The sequence below is a fragment of the Dendropsophus ebraccatus genome, chromosome 8 (genome assembly GCF_027789765.1).
Source record: "Dendropsophus ebraccatus isolate aDenEbr1 chromosome 8, aDenEbr1.pat, whole genome shotgun sequence".
Classification (NCBI taxonomy): domain Eukaryota; kingdom Metazoa; phylum Chordata; class Amphibia; order Anura; family Hylidae; genus Dendropsophus; species Dendropsophus ebraccatus.
In genome coordinates, this window is record NC_091461.1 from 21,208,017 (window position 1) to 21,235,390 (window position 27,374).

Sequence of the window (27,374 nt, forward strand, 5' to 3'; positions counted from 1 at the left end):
GCTGTGCCGTCCTGAAAAACTGAAGAAATCATTGAAGCTGATGTATTCCTCCCCAGATAAGTGAAAATATACGGCACAATCTGAAATATGAGGAGATTCGGATCCTCCTGTATTGATGAAGCCCGCTCTAAGACTAAACTCCATCATTGCTCATAGGCTGGCACGGTGATAACCAGACATATGTGCTCCATACAACTGTACAGCACATTTCACACCTGGCACAATGCATCAGAGGCAAACTATACCAAGATGAATCCATAGGATAAAGGATATTTAGATGATCATTGGGGGACCCCATCGCTCATGAAAACACATGACAGGTGATGTGAGACTGAAAGGATGCTTGTATGCTCATCCATTACTCCATTCATTCTCTATGGGACTTCCAGACATCAATGATCGGTGGAACCCGACCATGTTCGAAAGTCCCATTGGGGAGATGGAGGACCATGCATCAGTCGGGAAGGGGGGGGGGGGGGGGGGGGGGGGGGTCAGAGGTCAGACCACAATTGATCAGCTAGATATAACTAATGATGAGCAAACCTCCCGAAATTCACTTTGGGAGGATTCACTTGAATCAGTAGTCAAATGAGTTTCGGATTTGACACCAAGTGGGCCAATTACAGGGCATTCGACTATAAGGATAGCAATGCATGATTTGACACTTTCCTCTTGGCCATCACTGCTTACTGTACAGTAGCAGAGACTCCTGTCTAAATGACAGATGTCCCTGCTCCACATGGCTTACAAGGCGCTCTAGGCTAAGGTGTCATGTACGCTATGTATTAAGCAGGAAGGAAATATTATTATGTATTATCTTATCTCTTATAAGATATTGATGCATAGCTTCACCACTTATCTTTTTGTGTCCAAGAACAGTAAGTAATGATGCATAACTGCTTACTGTAGAGGTACAGGGACCTGAGTCAAAATGACAGGTGTCCCTCGTCCTCTATTGGAGTTTCTGTGGGGCCCTATGCTGGCATGCCATGGAAACTACCTAGTTAGCCGGACAGGGAGACTGGAAACAGAAGGAGGCAACATACTGTATATTCATGTTAGATGGGGTGTTATATCTATTGCATAAGTTACGTGTCACTGAACTAAATGTTCCTAAACACACAAAAAATTGTCGAAACGCACACAATAAGTAACAAGTCTCACCTGCTTCCCCTTAAACACAGATAAAGGCTGCGACATGGACTCTCCATGGGATAATATTAGGTCCAGCATACCATCTCCATCAAAATCCGTCACAGCGCCCCCTATGGGTGTAAGGACAACAGAAATTTACTATATGTGATTAAAACCCGTTCATGCCTCCAACCTGCTTTCCTGCTCCACACGCCTTATAGTAAAATGTTCCCTTCACCCAGGAGGGGGTGAACAGAAGAACAGGAGTCTATGATATACCTGGCTGCATTGGGAGGGATGATGGGAGTGACATTTAGAATGCAAAGTTAGGCATTTAGCCCAGGCTGTTGTATAAAACGTCTTGGCCGTGTAATTGAGGGCTATTTTCTGCACCATTGCTGCTAATATCTCTGCTGACTTCGGCCACACTTAGAAGGAAAAAATATTGTTAACGGTGTTAAAGTGATAGTCATGGTGCTGATAGTGCCCTCTTATATATCTATGTAAAAATGGCCTCTGGGCTAATCCACATTGTCTCCTGCTCCCTCTCCTCTCCCCCTTAGGAGACAAATCTTCCATGCCTCTGTCTTACGTAATGTGTGTTTGCTGAGCACAGGCTGATGATGCAGACAGGGGGCAGGGCAGGATTTCACAGGAGGCTTGGCTGGATCCACCAATTTCCTGAGGGATCCACCATCTCTGTACGGCCAGAAGCAGGTGCAGCACTAATTTTACTGATTGTGATAAGTGGGGGACTGATAATCAGCTGAGGGAAAGCATTGCATTCTGGGAACTGCTCAAACAGGAAGGACAGAAAAACAGAACAAAACCCTCCCAAACAAATGGATTTTTGGTAGTTTCAAAACTGGGATAGACAAGTAAGTAATGCTATATGCTTCTGCAGAAGTTAAATTTTTTTTAACCTCTACCTGGAGTTCCCCTTTAAATGCATTTTCCCTTCTTGCTTTGAACTTCTTAAAGTGCAAAACAAGATAGGCGGTATTGGCGGCAGGAATCATGAATGCAGCCCGGCGGTCGGCAGTTTGAAGGGGTTTTCCAGTGCTACAAAAACACGGCCACTTTTACCCCACCCTTGTCTCCAGTTCAGGTGTGCTACAACAGACGCTGTTAAACATAGTGTGAACATAGCCTAATGAGTACAAAGCAAGAATAAAAAAAAATAAAAAAACACACCTGCCTGCAATGATATCTCTATCAATACTCTCCTTATTTTCTATAGTTAACATGCAATCCTTCCTGAGGTTGGCTCTTTTCTTTGTTTTTTTTTTCACTTATTATTTCCACAAACAAGTGAATTATGTCTGTTTTCTGCTTTATGTCATCTGTGACATTTCCAAATCTTACTGCTCCAGTGACAACCAATTTACCCAGCTGTACGCCGCGGTGCTGGATAATGGTATTGAACCAGCTGGTGGGTTCTGTTGTTTTGGGGCGACTTGTCACAGTGGCCATGAGTGGTAACACCCACCCCCAGACACGGGCAGCCAGACTTTTGGTAGGACTAGTGTGAGGTGCAGGGTGTAGCGACACAGATGACAGAGTCCCACTTTAAACCATGCTAAATTTTACTTGAAAAGATCTTCAGTGCAATACAAAAGGATATAACAGTGCTCAGTGCAATAAAACAGTAGTAACAACAATAGCTTGAGGTGAGATACAGTAGAATAGGAAACTCTGTAGGAGGAGATAGGGGCCACATAAGAACTCTTGCCTAATAAGTAAGTACTCTGCCGGGATGTGTGAAGAGTGTGTGACCTGAAAACTTGTTCTTATTGTACTTTTATTTCCACACACCCAAAAATTTGTTGTTTTTTTTTTTTTGCAGAAATCAATAGTCCAGGTGATTTTAAGAAACTTTGTAATTGGGTTTATTAGCCAAATATGCCATTATCTGCATTTAAAAAGCCTTTTCCCAGGTCCCCCCCTCCTCTCTCTCATCCACTGCAAAAAATCAGGAAATTGTGACTTGTTGCATCAGAAGTACCCTGTCTGTTCTAGGGAGAGGGGAGGGGGGAGGAGGGAGTTAGCCGACAGCAGAAAGCAGATAACAGAGGATTACAGGCACAGAGCTGGGTGACAGCTGTAATCAGAGCTCAGAGAGGTCAGTGGTGACTGTCAGAGGAGATAGAGGGTGATGTATTTGTAGATTAACTCTTTGTTGTCCTGTTTTGGTCTTTTATTTAGCTCTCTCCATAGGAGAACAACGAAGACAAGGGGGAGAGCTTCAAACTGCTTTTTCATGATAAAAATGCATTTTTCAGCTAATAAACCCAATTACAAAGTTCCTTAAAATCGCCTGGACTATTGATTTCTGCCAAAAAAAAAAAAAAAATTCACGACAATGACACTTTAAATTTGAAAAGTTTTTGTTAATTTCAATTTTCTTCCATATTATTTTAACATTACACAGATTTTCCTCCTCCCCTGGTTGGTAGACCATCGTAGAGCCCTATGATGATCTAAGCTCGGTTTATAGACCCCGCTGGAGGCCGGGAGATGCAGCCGTATTATACATGGGTTGTATTATAGCCGTTTGATATGGTTATTATAGCCGCACTATAGCCATAGGGTCACTTTAATTATTATAATACAGATAAGAACTAGCAATTGCTATGAAGATCTATGAAGGGCATCGCTCTAACATTACAATGTCACCACCAAGTCATCTTCTGTAGCTCCTGCCCTTGTCAATAGTATCATGGCTATTATCTGCTCCGACTACTCACCAGGGACGATGATTAACATTCCTCCGCACAGCCCTGACTATATCAGTAACAGTTTTGTGTGTTCTGCCGTCTCTTCGAGAACTTGAGCCCCTAATTGCAATTCTCTGCATAAATCAGGATTAGGAACAACATTTTTCTACAAGATATCACCCAAAATGTTCCATTTCAAAGCAAAGCCCCGGTGATGGGGTATTACTGGCACTGAAATTCAGCACACTCCGGGGATTAAAGCTTGACATAAGAATTGTAGAGGGATGACATTCACAGACTACACGGCTACGGCGCTGCTCTGGTTAATACTGGAGACTTGTAATGAGTTCTGCAACTATTTGTTTATTGGAATAAAGTGGAAGCTAATGCACAATTCTCTACTGCCACCCGCTGGAAGAATGGTGAAATTACACCCAGTACGTATAGCGTCCAGAAAAGGGAAATAAAAAACAGGATTCTGTAAATAGGAAGCGAGATGTTATGGTGTCTCTTTATAAAAGTAATTTTTTTTAACTATTTTAAACCATTCTGAGGCTTATGGACAGAAGGCTGGCTACTAGAAAATATTGCAATTGTTGCACTGAACACAATATGCTGCGCCTCATCCATTACAAAATACAGTGCTGCATGCCAAATAATAATATTATTATTATTATTATTATTATTAATAATAATAATAATAATAATAATGAATAGCGCCACCCCTGTAATGGATTATGCTTGGTATTGCAGCTCATCCTCATTTAAGTAAATGAGGGCTTAGGTGCAATCCCGCATATAACCTGTGACAAGGGTAGCACTGTAAACCCATTTTTTTCAGTGGGCACTGCATACAGTCTTCATGGATATCAGTTTGCAATTGCTATCTATGTCTATAGAGACTAAATATGGAGAAGTTTCCCTAGCTGCAGGCTGTTGTAATACTTGTGTGTAGGTTAATGGGGCATTTTAGCTCCACATATAATGTGATGATTATTATATGTAGTAAAGTTTAAGCGCTACTGTCACTGACGTGTCACACAGACAAAAGTGTTAAAGGGGATTATCCAGCGAAAATCTTTTTCTTTCAAATTAACTGATATCATAAAGTTGTAATTTACTTCTATTAAAAAATCTCAAGTTTTCCATTAACTACTGTATGTCCTGTAGGAAATGTTGTTTTATTTTCAGTCTGACACAGTGCTCTCTGCTGCCACCACTGGCTGAGACAGGAACTGTCCAGAGCAGGAGAGGTTTTCTATGGGGATTCATAGGAAACCGAGACAGAGTTCCTGTCTCAGCCAGAGATGTCAGCAGAGAGCACTGTGTCAGACTGAAAATAAAACAACACTTCCTGCAGGACATACAGCAGCTGATAGGTATTGGAAGACTTGAGATTTTTTTTTTAATAAAAATAAATTACAAATCTATATAACTTTCTGATATCAGTTGATTTGAAAGAAAAAGATTTTTGCTGGACAACTCCTTTAATCAGCTGGGATATCAGAGGTCAGACCCCCACCGATGTCTAGGTATAGACCACTGTGTGCTTTACTCCCCAGCTAGGGCAGAAGTGGGACTTGAAGACCCTGGGCCTGAATGCAAAATATCTAACAGGGCCATGTGCCATTTATAATATTGGCTTCTCCTTCAAGGTTTTATGATAAGGAAAAACAGCACCACCCTTGTCCCCAGGTTGTGTGTGGTATTACAATTCACCTCCATTCCCTTCAATGAGACTGAGATGTAAAACCTACACCCAAATTGAGGAAGCTAGAGCGCGTGGGACCCAGGGAGGAAGACAGAGCGGAGGAGAAGACCTGACAGGTAATATATGCTGCGCTTCTCAAATCAACGGTCACCCGCCGCGCACCGATATTCCACCGTAGCGATGCGCGGTGGGGGAACGATGAATTTAGGTCTGGCCCTAAATGAACGATCAGCCGATGACACAATCATCGGCTGATCGTTCTCTCTATCCCACCGAGCAATAATTGCCCGATTCGGCCGATTATCGTTCCTGTGGAATAGGGCCCTAACTCCTACCCCAGCCCAGCATGACCACATTTTTTTTCTTTTTGAAAAAGCCAAAAATTGTGTTTCTGATCACTCCCATGAAGACTTAATGCAAGTCATAATAACTAACATTGTTCTTCCAGATAATCAGAGCATCAGGTCAAAGGACAACTCTGCCCAACCACAACCTCCAAGAATACACCCGAGACTAGATACATACATTTCTACAGCTGCTTCTGGACTAGTAAGTGCTGATGGGGAACACAATACTTCATTCTAGGTTGTGATGGCTTTCATGGGTACAGTCTACCAGCGGACACCCTTCTATCGGAATTCCTACTTTTGGCTTGGGGTTGTTCCATGTTTTAGTGAATGAATTTATTTAAATTTTGATGTCATAAGGACCTATCAAAGATTTTTATAGGTTGGAGGATTAGAGTGTTGTAACAAGCTTAGCGGGTTCTCTTCTGGTTCTTTTTCACATGACCTGGACAGATCCCAATTCAAGTCTATGGAGTTGACCAGGTCTCATAGACACAGAGCTGCCATGGACTCCTGCTTGTTCTTCTGATCAGTCAGGGTCTGAACACTCCCTACCGATAAAAACTGTGGACATATCTCTAGGACATGTAAACTTTTTGAGTGCCAGGTATATATTAATGTTTCAAAGCATTTAATCTCCTCCAACTACAGCACACACCTCATGGATTTGGAAACAAGCAAAAAAATTTTGTTACTGACCGGTTCCTCGTCCTTCCGGCTCGGAAGCGTCTCCCGGATTAAGTTCCTCCATAAAAGGATCAGCATGTTCCCGACGTCCAACTCTACAATAGACAGATAGACATACTTATTAGCTGTATTTACACCAGAATAATCATATAGGTATGTCGACACGTCCATTTTGACCCCCCCCCCCCCAATTGCCACATATGGAAGCGCCAGCATGCTCAAGGACCCATATAACCCTATGCTGCAGTCAGTGCAACCACAGCCTCTATAGGGAGAACAGAGTAAGAAATCTCCCTATGTTCACCATGGAGTCTCTGTAAAGCAATTGCAGAGTCTCGGTGGTAGCTGTGATAATAAAATATGACAATAAAAGTATCACATGATTTAACCCACCCGAAAGAGACTGTAGAAAAGTCAAAGATAGAAAAATGGTAATTTCACCATTTTTTCATTAAATGTTGGTGTTTTTCACAAGAGAATCATAAGAATATCGGTCAAAATGTGCCACTAACCTAAAGTACAGTATGTCACGAAAAACATTCTCGGAATCGCATGGATAAGATGTAACATGTAATATATGATGAAGCATTTGGATGGGGGAGGGGGGGTTTGGTCTGGGAGTGTTTGTCTAGTGATGTGTCAAAGTGTGTCGTTCTTACTGCAGTATTCTTCAGGGCCTGTCCTGGAGGCCAGGACCCATTTGTGGGAACATTAGTAGAAGAAAATGTCTTCTTTTAAAGTATGCTTCTAACCTGGCCATGTCTGGCTAGTGAACCTCATGGTGAGGCTGCAGTACACAGGGAAAACGGAAATCATATCCACACTGGGGGACTATTTTCTTCTCATCCTGATAACTTGACAGTAGTTAGCTAAGAGAAGTTAAAGCCAAAAACTCTACTGCAAGTGATAGCTCTCCTTAGGGGTCCCCCTGATGGCTAGCTTTACCCACTAGGTGGGGCCTGTGTTCCTGGATCTGTGTCACTTGGCACCCACAGATAGCATTAATCAAATGTTCATACCTGTGAATGCAGGTACTTCCCCTTTTAAACCCCCACAGCTAAGTACCTGAGGGTCTGGATAAGTTCCTGTATTTCTTCTTCCCCTGCAGGCAGTCCACTGTCACCACCCCCAGTCAAATTTAAAGTAAGTCAAGCTCAAGTCAAGTCTATTCAAAGTATATCTCAAGTGTATTTAAAGGGGTAGTTCACCCCCCAAAATTCTTTCAAATCAATTGGTGCTACAAAAGTGCCATGACATGGCCTGTCAAGGCAGGGAGGAGACATTCAGGTCTTCTTGGATTTAGTAACAGATGTGAGCCTCTTAGTAAATTTGGCGGGATGGATGGGGTGGGGCCTAATGTAAGACTGGCATACAGTATGCTAGTCTTGATTCATGTCCCGCTGCATGCCATGTTCTCCCATTCTCCCACAGATCCCAGGAAATCACTCTGGACCATTTTGGACTATTTACTAACGTGTTCCTGTCAGATAATGCACAGGTTTTCGTCCTCTGATGGTTCGGTGTTTCGACACATTTACAAAAGGTGTGCAACAAAATTATTTTCAAAAACCCGCCATGTGGGCATGTCATGGGTGTGTCCTTCAAAACCCGCCACATCCGTCAGATTTACTAAGCAAACCATCATTTTTCCAACAGGTTTTCTTTTCTCAAAACCAGCCACTTCTACAGTGCCAGGATGGTCGGGCTTTAATTTTGTCCTGTGAAAAACCTTACATAGGGCGTGTGCCACATTATTGAATTCGGCGCAAAAAAACAGACACAACCGACAGCATAATGCCTTATAATTGACAGATTGTTAGTAAATGAGGCTCATACATTGGGATTACCCTGCACAAGTCTCACACAAGCCCGTAACATGCCCATGGTGCTTCCTGCAATACCGTTAGATTGGGTCCAGATTCTAATTGTACGGCTTTTGCCGGCAGGCTCGGGAATCCAGAGCGCCAGCATTAAAGTCATTAAAAAATTTTAATTTGTGTGTATTTTATGTCATTATTTGACAGTTTTATGATCAGCTGCATTTCTGGAAAGATGATAGAACGTAGGGCTGCAGCGGCGTGATTGAAAACAGGCAATTACAGGCGCCATTATGTGCCGAGCATTACTATCTTACGAGCTGCATTACATCCTTTAATGTGCCAGTGTAAAATGAAGATAGGGCAGGCCATTATTCTTTGTTACAATGAAACTCTGAATCAAACAGCTGACAATTACAGATCACAACAACAAGGCGGCCATGTTTTTAAGCTCAGTCCATCCAATTTAAAAATCAGTCCTTTATAGATTGCTCCAAAACGCGTTGTGTCACTTAGCTAGTAAATACACATTTTAAGTCATTTCCAACTCATTAAAATGATATTTCTTAACAGGAAAGAGAAGTAGCGGAGTAGTAACAGTCCACCGGGGAGCGGGGCTGTGCCGCCACTCCTAAAACAGAGTGCTTGGATAGGATTGTAAGAATTCAATGAAAGCCCCCATTATGACGAAAGCCATCATCCTGCCCATTGATCCGATGCCACCGCAAGCCATTCAGAGCACATTACATGGGAATCAGGATGAGGACAGGATGTGGGAGGGTCCCAGGGGCCGCATAGTCCATACTGTACTGCCGGCACAGCAAGAAGACTCAAGCTAAATGTCTGAAGGTCAAAAAAGATAAAACAAGATAGAATTTAAAAAAAAAAAGCTTTGTTGTGTTTATCTTAAAAAAGTAGAACTAACATCATAATTTGTATACTACATTCTCATGAAAATTAATACTTATATTTACATGATTTCTGAATGCCAAACCTACCAAGTTCTGCAGCAAAATGAGAGCAGGAGATGTATTACTGCACTGTGAATGGATCCGCGGGGGCGGGGCTTATAGTGATATTATTTTAGCAAATCAATGTTAGATGTATAAGAGGTTTTAAATATTTCAAATATAGTTTCTGTATTATTTTCTAACAGTTTTCAAGTCTAGGACATATAAATCTGTTGTGATCATGTGATGGTTGCTCAAGTACATGGCTTGTTGCAGTAACCATACTGATATGAGAACTGTGTGTCTGCAGGCGTGTGTCCATCACCTGAACAGGACTGATTTCTGTCCTCTGGTAGGTTACAATGAAGCTTCTTATAAAACAGACCAAAGTAAACAGATATAGGCAGTATAAAAAGAATATTGAGATACCCCTTTAAGTAGACGTTTTATAAATGGATATTGTACCATATGGTATGGTATTATCATGTTATAGTACGGTTATCCTGTTACAGGGTTGTAAATTCCTGCCACAATGTTGTGGTATTATACATTTACAGTATTGTGCTATATTCCAGTTACAATAGGGTAATATTCCATTACAGTGTAGTTACAGTATATTATATTACAGTATGGCGGTATTATATCATTACATTATGATTATGTTATGTTGTAGTATGGTGGTACTATATCACAACAGTACGGTGGTTATAAACAGTTGCAGTATAATGGTAATAGACGGTAACAATATCATAGTATTATTCATTTACAGTATAGCAATAATAACTAGTAACAATATTATAGTATTATCCAGTTACAGCATACTGCAGTAGTAATATACTGTTACAGTAAGTGGTAATATTTGGTAACAATATCATAGTATTATCCAGTTAGAGCATAGTACTGTAGTTTAATACTGTTTCAGTATAGTGGTAATATCTGGTAACAGTATCATAGTATTATCCAGTTACAGCATAGTAGTTATATACTGTTACAGTATAGTGGTAATATCCAGTAACAGCATTATAGTATTATCCAGTTACAGCATACTGTAGTAGTAATATACTGTTACAGTGTAGTGGTAATATCTAGTAACAGTATCACAGTATTATCAAGTTACAGCATACTGTAGTAGTAATATACTGTTACAGTGTAGTGGTAATATCCGGTAACAGTATCACAGTATTATCCAGTTACAGCATAGTAGTTATATACTGTTACAGTATAGTGGTAATATCCGGTAACAGCATTATAGTATTATCCAGTTACAGCATACTGTAGTAGTAATATACTGTTACAGTGTAGTGGTAATATCTAGTAACAGTATCACAGTATTATCAAGTTACAGCATACTGTAGTAGTAATATACTGTTACAGTGTAGTGGTAATATCCGGTAACAGTATCACAGTATTATCCAGTTACAGCATAGTAGTTATATACTGTTACAGTATAGTGGTAATATTTCATAGTATTAACCAGTTACAGCATAGTAGTTGTATACCATATATGTAGTTATAAATATAGTATGGTTATATCCTGTCACAGTATACTGGTAATATCTAGTTACAGTATGGTAGTATTATAAGGTTACTGTATATGGGGAAAAAAAAATGACAGTATGGCAATATCCCATTACAGTATAGTAGTAGTGGGTTTATAGCAGCACTATTTTGTTAAAGTGAATATACATTTACAGTAGTGAATTTTTTTTCCCCACTACCTGGTCAGCGCTGGTGCGTAGACCCCGGTGATGCAGTTAATTTTCCAAAACACTGCCCTATTCCCGCTATCAGCACCTTTCTCTTCATGTTTTTCACTTCCCCCCACTCAGGCTTATGGGTGAGGGTCCCGAGCAGGGGCCACACTTCTATTAGCTCAGAACTCCTTAATATGATACAAGAAAATGAGTTTACTAAATTGTCCCGTCCCTATGACCGGCTAATAGAGGGAGAGCCACTAAGTGGGGGCAGACATAATATATGACAAAGAATTAAACATGATGTGGCAACATAATAGAACATATGATAGATGACAAAAACGCAGGGAACTAATTGAGAATTTAGCTACAGAGCGGAGCTGAGGAAAGGTGAAGTGATGCAGACATTAACTTCCAGCAGCAGTTTAATTAGCACTTCTGGATGGTCGGTGGCGGCGGCGTAACCTTTACAGAACCTTTGGAGCTGGGATTTCTGACTAGTGACTAGATGATACACATTAAATATACACAATAATGGTACACCCTCGCTGCCTCCTCCACGCCGCTGGATTATTAGGAAGACACTGTGCATACAACTTCATCATTATAACAATGCTACGTACACGGAATACTAATCCGTCCTTATCATGTCATACGCTGGACCGAGATGTTATATGAGATTATTAGCAGGTGGGTGGTAAGAGCCTCTGCACATACATAGGGCCTGATCTCGTCTGATTAAAGGCCTGAATTAATTTTGAGGTCTACTTTGAGGTCTTAAAGGGGAACTATCAGCAGGTTAGATGAATCTAACTTGCTGACAGCCCCCGATAGTGCCCGGGAGGCTGAGGAGGAAGGTATGTCTCTTACCTTCCTCCTCGGTGACAGTCCCACAATGTTAGTCGCAGTAATCTTCCCTCCGGTGCAATGGTAGGAGAACTGCCGCGTCATTCGACCCTTCCGCTCTATTGATTATCAATAGAAGGAGCAGGCCGATGACGTTGGGTGGTGGGGCAGTGCTCCTAACAGTGCACAGAGCGAAGGGTAGGATCCAAACTGGTTAAAGGGTCTTGTTCATAGTCTGAATTTACTTAGAAATCTTAAAGAGGACCTGCCACCCCACCTGCCTGGGCAGAGCCCTCCCGGCCCCCCCAGCGGAGCCCCATATACTTACCCCTTCCACAAAGCCCCGCTCCTGGACCCGGTCCCGCCATTGAGAAATTGCCATCGGAAACCCTGCGCTGTGTTATGCTAATTACCAGAGATGAGTCCGATGTCCATAGAGAATGACTGGAGCAGCATGAGGCGCACAGGCCTTCCAACGGCGGTAGGACTGGGACCAGGAGGGGGGCTTTGTGGAAGGGGTAAGTATATGGGGCTCCACCAGGTTGGGCGGGCTCTGCCCCAGCAACTGGCATCACAGGTTCCCTTTAAAGTACTTAGGGGTTAGGCCCGGGATCTGAATTAGTTTGGGGGGTACGGCCTAGGGTCTGGGTGTATTTATGGATATGATCTAAAGTCTGGATTCATTTACGGGTTAGAATTAAGAACTGGGAATCATTTAGGGAACTGGTCTAAGGTTTCAGGGTCTGGTCTGGAGGTTTGGTCTAGTCTGGGGTCTGGGGTCCTAGTCTGAATATGTTTTGAGGCTTAGGGCCATATTACACTGAACGATTATCTGATGATCTGATTTGGCAGATTATGGCTTTGTGTAATTAAGACAAAGATCAGTCGATGACAATGATCATCGGATGGCCCCGACCTAAAATCAACGTCCGCCGGCCGCACATCGCTACTTGTAATAGTGATGCAGTCGTCAGCTGATGTGGAGGGGTAATGTATGAACTTTATTATATAAATCCCTTGCTGTACGATATTCAAGTTGTGTAATAGGCTCAGTAAACGAATGCTGATCTAGCAGATCGGCAATCGTTTATTATAGTGATTGGGCCATCTAATACAGCCCTTATGGTGCGTTTACACAGAGAGATTTATCTGTCAGATTTTTTAAGCTAAAGCCAGGAACAGACTATAAACAGGGAACAGGTCATAAAGGAAAGACTGAGATTATCTGTCTTTTCAAGTCCATTCCTGACTTTGGCTTCCAAAATTGGTCAGATAAATCTTCCTGTGTAAACGCACCATTAGGCTATGTTCACACTGCGTTTGAGTGCGGCCGCATTTCATAAGCCGCCGTACATGTGCGGCTGAAACTACGGGTGTGGGAAAAATAGACATGCGGCCGGATGCGTACGAACCGCGAACATACGCCCGTAGTAGAGTTATGCTTCCCTAGCTTGTTTCGAAGCGATCTGAGGCAGGTCATTTACTTGGAAATCTTCGCCCAGCCCAATAAAACTCACACAGAACCTTTTGGATCGAAAAATCAAGCTCAATTTGGCTGAAATAAGTACTCCGTACGGGACCGCATGGAAATCCACGGCCGTAAGTTTCAACATTTCCGCTCTCAAACAATGGTCTTGTTCATTTTTCACGGCGCCGTATATGATCCGGCCGTAAGCTCATACGTAGTGTGCACTGTGCGGGCGTATGTTGTATACTTTCAAGCGAACGCATCAACCTCAAAACTACGTGCGTATATTCGCGGTTCGCACTACGGCCGGAAACATATGCAGTGTGAACATAGCCTTAGGGCCCTATTCCACCGGACGATTATCGTTCAGATTATCGTTAAATCGTTCGAATCTAAACAATAATCGTTCGGTTGAAATGCAGTTAACGATTAACGACCGAACGAGAAATCATTGATCGCTTTATAAGGCCTGGACCTATTTTTATCGTTGCTCGTTCGCAAATCGTTCGCATTGAATAAGACATCGTTCGGTCACTCGCAATAGATACGAACGCAATAGCGAAGAAATACGGAAGAAGAAACGATCGCAATTACGATCATAAGTAACGATTATCGTTCCATGGAAATGAGTGAACGTTTTCAGGTCTTTCGCAATAGTGGTCGTTTAAGATCGTTAATCGTTAACGATTATGCTAACGATAATTGTCTGGTGGAATAGGGTCCTTAGTCTGTTACTTGTTACTACAATCATTTACCCCATCTGACAAGCAATGACCTGGAATTGCAATAAACGATTAGTGAACGAGTGATAATCGTTTAAAAGTTCGCTGTAACAATTGAAAATAAGCAGAACTATTAGCGGCATATAACGACGTAAAAACAATCGTTTATAACTGTAATCGGTGAATGTTATAACCTCAGAGTTTACACTAACAAACAATCATTTTAGCGAATCTTTAAACATTTATCGCTACGGGTAATAGGGGCTTTACAGCAAACGAATGTGAAACTACAGCAAACAATTAGCGATTCAGCAAACGATTAACAACAATTTCAGAGTCAGATCTAAATGAATGATCAACGACACACAAAATTTTTTCTATCATTGCCTGCAATTACACGGAACGATTTTCCGCACAATAATCGTCCCATGTGATAGGGCCCTAAGTGTGCATGAATGTTTGACCGACATGGAGACTTTTTGTAATGCAAAAGATTTTAGCCAAACAATTACAACTGCAGTATACAGCAATATACTGAAGAGCAATCAATCTTGTGGACTCCAGCCGTCACGCAGGGATCTAGGGAAAGATTCTCCAGAATTGTTATTCATTCAGTAATACAAGTTTTTACCATATGAGACAGACAGGTCAGGAGAATCGGCAGATTGTAGGTAATTCTTGTGTATCCTGCATCTGATCAGTAATGCGATCACTTGGTAATTCTCTACAGACCATTTGTGTAGGAATGTATCTGCACCCCCACGCTTTCAATAATCCACTGTATCTGTGCAGATAACTAAGCAAATCCCTATATATATATATCAATTATTAGAATACATAATAAAAAAAAAAAGGGGATGCTATATGTGGCACAATGAAAAAAATATAAATAATAATAATAATAATAATTATTATTATTATTATTATTATTATTATCAGGTTTTCTACTGCTCTGGACAGTTCCTAACATAAACAGAGGTGGCAGCAGAGAGCACTGTGTTAGAATGGAAAGAATACACCACTGCAGGACATACAGCAGCTGAAAAGTGCTGAGAGGCTTAAGTTTTTAAATAGAAGTAAATTACAAATCTCTATAATTTAGTGACACCAGTTGATCTAAAATATATATTTTTTTCTTTCAGTTTCACCCCTAGACGACCCTGCAGGTACGTCTGATCGCCGTGCCCGCTAATTAAGTAATCAGATGCTGTTGTCAAAGTTGACAGCTGCATCTGATTACTACTTGCAGCCTCATCCCTGGTGTCTAGTGGGGGGATCACCCCCTCGCGACGTTGTCGCAGAGGGGCGATCCTTGCTTCCAGCACCGGCCAGGGTCTGCGCCGTAATGGAGCTGATCCCAGCTAGGCACTTGATTGCTTTCGGCTGCAGCAGTCAAAAGAAATCCAGTGCCAATCTCATTGATCTATGCAGTATAACTATACAGCACAGATCTTAATGAGAGATCAGTGTGCATATACTAGAAGTCCCCCAGGGGGAATAACCCTAACCCCAGGGGGGGGAATAACCCTAACTCCAGGGGGAATAACCCTAACCCCAGGGGGAATAACCCTAACCCCAGGGGGGGGAATAACTCTAACCCCAGGGGGGGAATAACCCTAACCCCAGGGGGGGGGAACAACCCTAACCCCAGGGGGGCTTCTAGTATAAGTGTAAAAAAAAAAAAAAGTATTGTTGTTAATAAAAAAAAAAACTCCCCTAATAAAAATTTGAATCACCCCCCTTTTCCCCTGTTATAAATAAAAATAAATAAACATGTTTGTTATCGTCCCGTGCGTAATCGCCTAAAATATTAATTTATCACATTCCTGATCTCGCACGGTAAACGTGAGCATTTTTGGTCGCATCAAATCCAGAAAGATTGTAATAAAGAGCGATCAAAAAGTCGCATATGCACAATCAAGGTACCAATAGAAAAAAATGACACCTGACACAGCCCCATAGACCAAAGGATAAAAGCGCTATAAGCCTGGGAATGGAGCGATTTTAAGGAACATATATTTGTTAACAATGGTTTGAATTTTTTAAAAGCCATCAAATAAAATAAAAGTTATACACGTTACAGTACATATCGTTGTAATCGTAACAACTTGAAGAAAATATATAACAAGACAGTTTTACCCCAGGGCGAACTGCGTAAAAACAAAAACCCTCCAAATAAATTCAATGTGTTCAATTTCACACCACATTTAATTTTTTTCTGGTTTCGCAGTGTACTTTATGCAAAAATTCAGCCTGTCATTGCAAAGTACAATTAGTGGCGCAAAAAATAAGGTCTCATGTGGGTTTCTAGGTGGAAAAATGCAACTGCTATGGCCTTTTAAGCACAAAGAGGAAAAAACGAAAACGCAAAAATTGAAATTGGCCCAGTCCTCTAAGGGTTAAGGTTCACATCACACAAACCTATATGACAAAGGTTTTTTTTATGCAGTTGATCTCGGCACTGAGCTTGGTTCTGCTACTTTATGCTATGAGCTTGGTTCTGTTGCATTAAAGCATTACTTCTAACATGATGAACGTTAAAATCAGTAGGGTTGTCTGTTCTGAGACCCTCAATGATATAGCTTGGAGAAGTGTGTAGCAGAACGCTTCACTCCCCAGCTGGCCGCTTGATCTGACTTATTGTAGGAGACGGGTTCCATTTTAAGTCAATGGAGTTTATCTTTTGCAATGATTGAGGTTGGGCAGCCAGCTGGGGAGTGGAGCACACCGCTATAACTAACAATCAGAGGGGTCTCGGCACTGAGACCCCTGACTAATCTTAACTGTACATTGTCCATATTAGGACATAGTCAGAAGTCAGAGTGAAGAATCCTTTTTACCCAAGTCTGACACCTGACCCCTGATTAGGACATAGTCAGAAGTCAAAGTCAAGAATCATTTTGACACAAGTGTGACACTTGACTCTGAGTATTGACAACTGACTTCTGACTTTGACTACTGACTTTGACTTCTGACCTTGACTACTGACTTCTGACTACTGACCATTGAAACCTGATAACTGACTTTTGACTACTGACTACTTATACCTGACTTCTAATCTAATAATGTGTGATATCTGTTCTCTGAAATGTCAGTAGTTAAGTAGTACAAGTCCCTATTCAGTTTGAGTTTCACTTTCACTTCGATTGCTAGGCAGCTAGCTTGCAGTATTCAGGTAACAAAATGAAGTGATATCTGATCTCTGACTTGTCATAAGATCCCATGCCTGGCAGCATCATCCTCGCAGCTGCAGACACCAAAGCGACACCAAACCCCCTTGATACGTAGCCCCTCAGGTCCTCACTCTGTTGCGAGCACTGGGATAAGTAGTCAGGAGTCAAAAGTCAGTTGTCCGGTGTCAATGGTCAGTAGTCAGAAGTCAGTAGTCAAAGTCAGTAGTCAAAGTCAGAAGTCAGTTATCAGAAGTCAGTTCTCAATACTCAGACAAGTGTCACACTTGTGTCAAAATGATTCTTGACTTTGACTTCTGACTATGTCCTAATCAGGAGTCAGGTGTCAGACTTGTGTAAAATTGATTCTTCACCCTGACTTTTGACTATGTCCTAATATGGACACTGTGTAACTCTAATGTAGCAGTTGTAGGAAGGAGTTCAGGTTTTGAAAATACAAAAAATTACTTTTACATACAATTATATTTGTTTGGATTCCACATGTCTATGAAGTATATTTAATTATTATAATTATTTTATTTGATTATAGATGTGCCGTAGGGATAATTTTATATTGTGCTCTACACTGCTGGCACCCCATGTGTATTTTGTCATTGAAGTAGGGAACTTGTTATTAAAAATTCTATTCCCACACTACAATAGTCTTCCCTTCATGTGAGAGCATTGATACCATGGTGTATGGCGACATGACAATGATGACTTTCTACACTTAAGCTGAGAAATTGCAATAGCCTCAGATACAAGGACTGGGACTGCACAGGAGCACAGGGGCATGAGGGAAAGATTTAGCAGGGACAGCACAGGACCACAGGGGCATGAGGGGAACACTGAGCAGGGACAGCACAGCACAATAGGGGTATGAGGGGAACAGGGCCGGCCTTAGGGCAGATGGCGCCCTGTGCGAAACCATCTTTTGGCGCCCCCCCAATACCAACACTAACTATATATGTTCACATACAGGGCAGAGCTGCTGCTGTCCCTGCGGTTGTGCTGTTTCTGCAACAAAGTAGCTGTTCTTTTCCAATTTTAGACAACCCTATTAAAGGGGTAATCCAGGATTTAAAAACATGGTTACTATCTTTCATAAACAGCTCCATCCCAGTCCTCAGGTTGTGTGTGGTATTACAACCCAGTTCCATTGATGTGAATAGAGCCAAACTGTAACACCTAACACAACTAAAAAATAATAATACATTAACATACAACAACACTCACAACACAAGAATCACAGGGGGCATGTCTTCTCTGCATGAATGTTTTTGACGGCACTTTTTTTTTCCTTCTGGTTTAAACATTCTGGTGACGCCTTGACTCCACTGAATCTGCCAGAGAAACATTTTAGGCTCCTCGCTGCTGCTGCAGCATCATCCTCATCGCTATACAAATCCTCATCTGTATCACTTCACACATTAACAGAGCCCCCTCCGTACCCCCATATAAGCAGTATGCCCAATACATGCCTCCAAATAATAGTCAGGCAGCTCCGTACCCCCATATAAGCAGTATGCCTCCAAATAATAGTCAGGCAGCTCCGCATCCCCATATAAGCAGTATGCCTCCAAATAATAGTCAGGCAGCTCCGTACCCCCATATAAGCAGTATGCCTCCAAATAATAGTCAGGCAGCTCCGTACCCCCATATAAGCAGTATGCCTCCAAATAATAGTCAGGCAGCTCCGTACCCCCATATAAGCAGTATGCCTCCAAATAATAGTCAGGCAGCTCTGCATCCCCATATAAGCAGTATGCCTCCACATAATAGTTAGACAGCTCCGTACCCCCATATAAGCAGTAGGCCTCCATATAATAGGCAGCTCCGTACCCCCATATAAGCAGTATACCTCCAAATAATAGTCAGGCAGCTCCGTACCCCCATATAAGCAGTATGCCTCCAAATAATAGTCAGGCAGCTCCGTACCCCCATATAAGCAGTATGCCTCCAAATAATAGTCAAGCAGCTCCGTACCCCCATATAAGCAGTATGCCTCCAAATAATAGTCAGGCAGCTCCGCACCCCCATATAAGCAGTATGCCTCCAAATAATAGGCAGCTCCGTACCCCCATATAAGCAGTATGCCTCCAAATAATAGTCAAGCAGCTCCGTACCCCCATATAAGCAGTATGCCTCCAAATAATAGTCAGGCAGCTCCGCATCCCCATATAAGCAGTATGCCTTCAAATAATAGTCAAGCAGCTCCGTACCCCCATATAAGCAGTATGTCTCCAAATAATAGTCAGGCAGCTCCGTACCCCCATATAAGCAGTATGCCTCCACATAATAGTCAGGCAGCTCCGCATCCCCATATAAGCAGTATGCCTCCAAATAATAGTCAGGCAGCTCCGCATCCCCATATAAGCAGTATGCCTCCAAATAAGTCAAGCAGCTCCGTACCCCCATATAAGCAGTATGCCTCCAAATAATAGTCAGGCAGCTCCGCATCCCCATATAAGCAGTATGCCTCCAAATAAGTCAAGCAGCTCCGTACCCCCATATAAGCAGTATGCCTCCAAATAATAGTCAAGCAGCTCCGTACCCCCATATAAGCAGTATGTCTCCAAATAATAGTCAGGCAGCTCCGTACCCCCATATAAGCAGTATGCCTCCAAATAATAGTCAAGCAGCTCCGTACCCCCATATAAGCAGTATGCCTCCAAATAATAGTCAGGCAGCTCCGTACCCCCATATAAGCAGTATGCCTCCAAATAATAGTCAAGCAGCTCCGTACCCCCATATAAGCAGTATGTCTCCAAATAATAGTCAGACAGCTCCGTACCCCCATATAAGCAGTATGCCTCCACATAATAGTCAGGCAGCTCCGCATCCCCATATAAGCAGTATGCCTCCAAATAATAGTCAGGCAGCTCCGCATCCCCATATAAGCAGTATGCCTCCAAATAAGTCAAGCAGCTCCGTACCCCCATATAATCAGTATGCCTCCAAATAATAGTCAGGCAGCTCCGCATCCCCATATAAGCAGTATGCCTCCAAATAAGTCAAGCAGCTCCGTACCCCCATATAAGCAGTATGTCTCCAAATAATAGTCAGGCAGCTCCGTACCCCCATATAAGCAGTATGCCTCCAAATAATAGTCAGGCAGCTCCGCATCCCCATATAAGCAGTATGCCTCCAAATAAGTCAAGCAGCTCCGTACCCCCATATAAGCAGTATACCTCCAAATAATAGTCAGGCAGCTCCGCATCCCCATATAAGCAGTAGGCCTCCATATAATAGGCAGCTCCGTACCCCCATATAAGCAGTATGCCTCCAAATAATGGTCAAGCAGCTCCGTACCCCCATATAAGCAGTATGCCTCCAAATAATAGTCAGGCAGCTCCGCATCCCCATATAAGCAGTAGGCCTCCATATAATAGGCAGCTCCGTACCCCCATATAAGCAGTATACCTCCAAATAATAGTTAGACAGCTCCGTACCCCCATATAAGCAGTATGCCTCCACATAATAGTCAGGCAGCTCCGCATCCCCATATAAGCAGTATGCCTCCAAATATTAGTCAAGCAGCTCCGTACCCCCATATAATCAGTATGCCTCCAAATAATAGTCAGGCAGCTCCGTACCCCCATATAAGCAGTATGCCTCCAAATAATAGGCAGCTCCGTACCCCCATATAAGCAGTATGTCTCCAAATAATAGTCAGACAGCTCCGTACCCCCATATAAGCAGTAGGCCTCCACATAATAGTCAGACAGCTCCGTACCCCCATATAAGCAGTATGCCTCCAAATAATAGGCAGCTCCGTACCCCCATATAAGCAGTATGCCTCCAAATTAGACATTAAAATCCATAGGAGAGAGATAAGAGGAGGGGGATATAAGGGGCAATGGGTGGCAGAGAGCTGTACAGAGAGGAGAGAGCGGATGGGGGGAGCTGTAGAGATCACATAGACCCTTCTGTACATCCAGCTTTCTTTTAAACATGAAGATACATTGGTGAGAATTTACATCAGAAAAGACCCTGTGGAAACCATGAAGTGCCACATATGCAGCAATAGCAGCCTGTGTTACTGCCCCATATACTGTACATGATCAGGAGGTCAGTAAATGAAGAATTGGGGTCTCCTGAGAAGATAGCCACAGGAACTTACAGATTAGTATTGTCCTAACCCTGTGTTTAATGCCTGCCCTGTCAGAACTGAGCAGATTGGAGCTATGGAGATGGATAAAGCGCTCCCTCCTCCTACTCTTCTGACTCGACTGCTGCACCTGACCTGTAATAAGAGCCGGGACACACAGACTGTGAGGGTGGTGAGGAGAGGAGGGGGGAGGTTAACCCCTGCGGGGCCCTGAAACAATGGGGGACAGGAGTGCAGGGCAGCTGTATCACAAGTAAGAGCAGCCCGACCTCCCTGCTCTCTGCATGACTCCTCTCAGGGCCGCCGCTGACCTGTAATGTAACCCCAGAGATTACACTGACCTCACTGACCTCAGCTTCTCACTTTCCCCACCAGTGCTGCGTGCCAGCAGAAGATCTATGGCCTGGATAGAGAGCGACTGCTATCAGAATGTCGCCCCCTGCAGGCAGGGAGGAGTCCTGTCTCCCCTATTGTAACAGAGCTCAGTATCTAGACATCGTACTGTCACTGAGCTGCAGCAGGAGGCTGAGGCGCCCCCTGACTCGCCAGGAGTGGTGCGCCCTGTGCCAGCGCACAGGTCGCACACCCCAAAGGCCGGCCCTGGAGGGGAACACTGACCAGAGTAAGCACAGCACAACAGGAGCATGAGGCAAACACTGAATAGAGACAGCATGGATCACAGGGGTATGAGGGAAACACTGATCAGGGACAGCACAGGACCACAGGGGTATGAGAAGAACACTGATCAGGGACAGCACAGGGACATATTCTGTACAGGGATAGCATAGGACAACAGGTGAATGAGGAAAATAAAGTAGCATAAAGTACAGGTAATGTATTCCTAATTGCTGACACTGTTACAGTACATAGATGTTAGATGAAGGAGACACATGGTACCTTTCATATATATCTAACTGTGCTTCCAGAATGTAAAAAAATGCTTTTATTATATAGTAAGAAGAGTCAAAGAGGTTTTCCTGAGTTCCTGGAGTGAACCAGGTTGTAACACCTCCTTACTGCCCCCTCCCATACATGACCTGCTTGGGACTGTCATGAACCGACTCCCAGAGCTGTGCGGGCTGTGGCTGCTGGAGAGGATGATGGCAGGGAGACACTGAGGGACACAGGGCACTGGAGGGACACTGAGCATCTCTCTGCCATCATCCTCTCCAGCAGCCACAGCCTGCACAGCTCTGGGAGTCAGGTCGTGACATCACCATGTTATCCAGGAAGTGACATCACTATGTTATCCAGGAAGTGACATCACCATGTTATCCAGGAAGTGACATCACCATGTTATCCAGGAAGTGACATCACTATGTTTATCCAGGAAGTGACATCACCATCTTATCCAGGAAGTGAAGCCTTGATACAGTAGTAAGTGCAGGGAAAAAAACACTTTATAATGGTGCGTTCACACCTACAGGATCTGCAGCTGATTTTCTGCAGCAGATTTCATTTAAATAACTGAACACAGCATCAAATCTGTTGCAGATCTGCTGCAGATCCTGTAGGTGTGAACGCACCCTAAGCATTATTATTTCCCATAATAAGTGTATATTGGTGATTTGTATAAGAGGTGTGGCATTACAGCTGGCAGCTATTCAGGAGCTTTGAAAAGCCTCTTTGACTCCTTGTACCACAGAATACAAGATTTTTTCTATATTCTGGAAGCACAGAAAGATATATAAATATATATAACATGAATTATGAATTTAATCTCCTTTAAAGGGGTGATTCACCAAAAAAAAAAAAAAAAAAAAAAAAAATCTTCCAAATCAACTGGTGCCGGAAAGTACTGGAGATTTTTTATTTACTTCTTTTAAAAAATCATCCAGTCTTCCAGCTGCTGTTTGTCCTGCAGGAAGTGATGTATTTTTTCCAGTCTGACATAGTGCTCTCTGCTGCCACCTCTGTCCATAGCAGAAGCAAATCCCCATAGAAAACCTCTCCTGTTGTTCCCCAGACTGGAAAGAATACACCACTTCCTGCAGGACGTACAGTAGCTGATAAGTACTGGAAGACTTGAGATTTTTTAATAGAAGTAAATTACAAATCTCTGACACTTTCTGGCACCAGTTGATTTGAAAGAAAAAATGGTGAACCCCTTTAGTATCAAGAGAAGACCTGAAGTCAGTAACTGAAGCTGGTCCTTGATAGGCTTCCCAACATACACCTCCCTGACTATACAATAGTATTGCCATTCATATAAACAAAAATATGTCTACATATACAGCTGCATATAGGAGTCCAGTGTTAATGCAGCCGAAATGAATGCACGGACTCTTTACCCTCCTCGGCCATGTTTATATACATGTAATCCGTATTATACTTTGCATTGGAAATATTGCCCATTATATTGACTAATTCCATCATGATGACTTGTAAATCTGCACAGACACACAAAGCGTGCGACATTTACTGAAGAAACGGGGAGATTACGGTTATTGTTATATCATGCCAATCAAATGTGTCTCTGGGCCTGTCACAGTAAATTCGAGTCAGCAGCAGCATCAGAATTCACTGGGCTCCGCACACTGCTGGCACCCCATTCACAAAAAGAAGATGAGAATTTGCTTCCACAATAATGCAAATGGACTTTTCAGTATTCTGCGCTCGCCAAGCTGTGCTATTAACAGAAAGTGCCAATTTGTGCTGTAAAGCTTCTCACAGATGTGGGCAGGCGGGCACGGCTATGTCTATGGGTACATTTAAAAACCAGTGACTTACAACAAAGGAAAGAACCTTCGCGTTACAGCAGTTTTCCTTGAGAGGAACACAAAAACAGGAATTTGCATTTAATCCTTCATGCGACATGTAGAAATTGTATAGAGCCGGCTCCAGGGGCGCGGTGCGGTTTAGGGTCCGTTCCCACAATCCTAAACACATCCCAAAGGTTTTAATGGGATTTCCACATGCATCCATCAATGTCCATCTTGGCAACTAATCTCATCATTTATAATGGCAGAAAAGGAAAGGGATACAAGAAAAATCTATCGATTCTCTCCCTTCGTTTACCTTTTTTTTCCCATTGAAATTGAATGCATTCATTTATATTATTTATTTAGATTTGTATGTTTCCATATTGATATAAGGGCTATCTAGACATCTGCAATTATTTCTCAGTGTATTGCAAAAAAAAAATTATAATAATAAGTTACTCTGTTAGCAGACTTTAGATGAGATAAAATATATTAAAAATCCAGTATTTATTGCAACCTATGTGTCTCCATGGTAACAGACTACAAACAAACCTTGTGTAGTCTGATGATGCAGTCATGTGTCAGTCTACTAAATTTGCCCCCCTCTTTATGCTAATCTACAGACAACAAAAGACAGGTCAGTTGGACGAGTCAAGATTACTTCATGGGTGTTTTCCCAGCATAGATATTAAAGCAGTATTCCACTCAAACATAACTTTTCATATGTTGCTGCCCATGGTGAGACTAACAATTCCTTCCATACTCGTTATTACCTTCCTTTTCAGTTTCCTTTCCCCAGTTCTGAGCTTCTGCTTTCTGCTAAAGACACAAAAAACTGTATTTGAGCTTTTCCCTCCATCTCACCCTCCTTGCCCTCCCTACTGTGACAGCTGATGTAAACAAGTCCTTGGCCGACTGTATCTGCAACTTTGTAGCTTCTTTGAAATGCTGGGAGGGTTAATCTAAGGTTAGGGCACTGATGAACTCACTGTGATTAATCCTCCAGGCATTACAAAGTGTCTACAAAGTTGCAGAAATGGACTTGTTTAGCTGTCTTAAAAGGGAGGAGGGGGGAAGAGGGGGCAGAGAGAAAAGCTCACACATATATTTTGTGTCTTCAGCAGAAAGCGGCAGCTCAGAACTAGGGGGAGAAGACTGAATAGATAATAAACATGGAAGGAATTGTTAGTCTCACCATGGGCAACAACATATCAAAAGTTCTGTTTGAGGGGAATACCTCAATAATGGTATATTTTCTGACACCCCCTATAAGAGGTGGGAGTCATAATGGAGAACTATATGATATCATATGATAGTTAATACGATAACTAGAGTTCCTATTGAGGAGTGTAATCCAAGGCACGTGTGTTACTTGCTCACGTGTTTTATGGTACTAACTCCCATAGACCTCAATGGGGGCATACACACATACACCACCTCTTCTCCATTCAGCTTTCTCCTACATGGTTACCTTAGCATGCTGTATTAATGTCAAGAGACCCACATTACACTAGTAGTCCCAGAAGGTGGTCTCAGAAGTTACAGGGACATTACCTTGGATGAAGCCAACGGCACCAAGAGATGTAGATCAAGGATTGCCCAATATAAGAGGGTGGATGCGCTCTGGTAAAACCCACAATCCCAGGTTGTGACCATCAATACTTAAAGTGAAGAAGGTCCAACAGCATGCATAGAGCCTATTCTCAGATTTATTGGCATTATCCGGCACAGTAAATGCAACGTTTTGACCCTACATGGTTCTTGCTTGAAAAATACCCATGTAGGGTTGAAATGTTGCACTTACTGTACCGGATAATGTCAATAAACCTGTGAATACGCTCTACGGATGCTGTTGGACCTTCTTCATTTCAGGTCACAAGGACGTAGCAAAAGTTTTAACTAGTGGGGATATCAATGCTGAGACCCCCACCAATCTGGAGTTATCTTCGTCCAGTCCACTCCATTGTATGTCTATGGAGCTGTCTGGATGGAGATGATTGACAGCAGGGCAGTGCAGTATTCCTCTCCCAACTTTAGATTTTTTAGAAAGTATTTTCCATGGTGAATTTTCTTGCAATTGTCGGTTGTGGTCATGGTAAAACCCTATTTCCCCATATTAGATGCAGTACACCGTGACGCTTTTTGCTTGTGTGACCCCTGTCAAGACCAAACTAGCCATTAAACTTACAAAAACTCCACTCCAAAGGCTTATTGGCACCAGCAGTCCGCCCATTTACTCAGTGTGGGGACAATCACAAGGTTACATTATAACTACTGAGGAAAACATCTCTCTCATGCGTACCTGTATTTGTAGAATATTATTTTATTCCGTACAGACGGATCAGCCGCATTTTGTTATCAGCTGGTGCCACATTACACTAATGGTGTACCACTTGCTGGCTGTAAAATGAGAATTAAAGTGTTTCCATAGCATTGTAATGCTGCAAATCAAAGCAATGCAAAGAAATACCATGGAGATGACAGCAGGCTGTATACATGGATAGACCACTGGTGAACCTAGATAAAAATAACAAATTATATGACAGGTTTTTGGGCTACAGGCCCCGTAGACATGACGGCCGGTTACCGATGCTGGTTGCCATCAGATATACATTCCCAATGTCATTTAAATTATTCTTTCTTCTATATCTATCATAAAAATAAAAGTGAGGAGAGAACAGGGGCAAGCACGAGAGAAGATCCAACCCCAAGTATCTCATGTGCGGTAAACACCATATTCCGTAACCCAGCAGTCACAGAGAACGTGTGATAAAATGTCCCCACATCCCTTCGCTTTTCAGCTGACAGATGGCTAAATGGGATTGGACATAACTGAGAAGTGAAGCCTTATTGTGTCTGGTATGTTATACCGATAGGGAAGAGCTCATGCTGCAACCAAGTGCCTTAAAGAGAGGTTATGGGTAAAACTGATGTGCTATCCACAAGTCAGGTCATCAGTCACTGATTGGTGCCCGCACTACATAGTGAATGTGGCTGGAAGCAATTGTTCATTAAACTGCCATTAACTTAAATGGGGGCTAAGCTGCCATTCTACATCATCACCACTAAACAGTAAACAAAGCTCTTATGGGCAGGGACCTCTCTCCTATACAGTGTATGCTCTTATAATCAGGGCCTTCTCTTCTGTAGAGTGTAAGCTCTTATGGGCAGGGACCTCTCTCCTGTAGAGTGTAAGCTCTTATGGGCAGGGACCTCTCTCCTGTAGAGTGTAAGCTCTTATGGGCAGGGTCCTTTCTCCTGTAGATTGTAAACTCTTATGGGCAGGGTCCTTTCTCCT

At 42.6% G+C, this 27,374-nt stretch overlaps 1 protein-coding gene across 4 annotated transcripts in view; it reads right to left on the bottom strand.

Moving 5' to 3' along the window:
• CRTAC1 (cartilage acidic protein 1) overlaps window positions 1–27,374 on the bottom strand; it is a 471,729-nt gene that overhangs the window by 38,931 nt on the left and 405,424 nt on the right. For all 4 annotated transcript variants that reach the window (XM_069978915.1, XM_069978914.1, XM_069978916.1 and 1 more), the window contains exons 9-10: window positions 6,609–6,691; window positions 1,165–1,265 (exon numbers count right to left, since the gene is read on the bottom strand). In XM_069978915.1, the coding sequence (XP_069835016.1) occupies window positions 1,165–1,265; window positions 6,609–6,691 (184 nt within the window). The remainder of the gene's footprint in view (window positions 1–1,164; window positions 1,266–6,608; window positions 6,692–27,374) is intronic.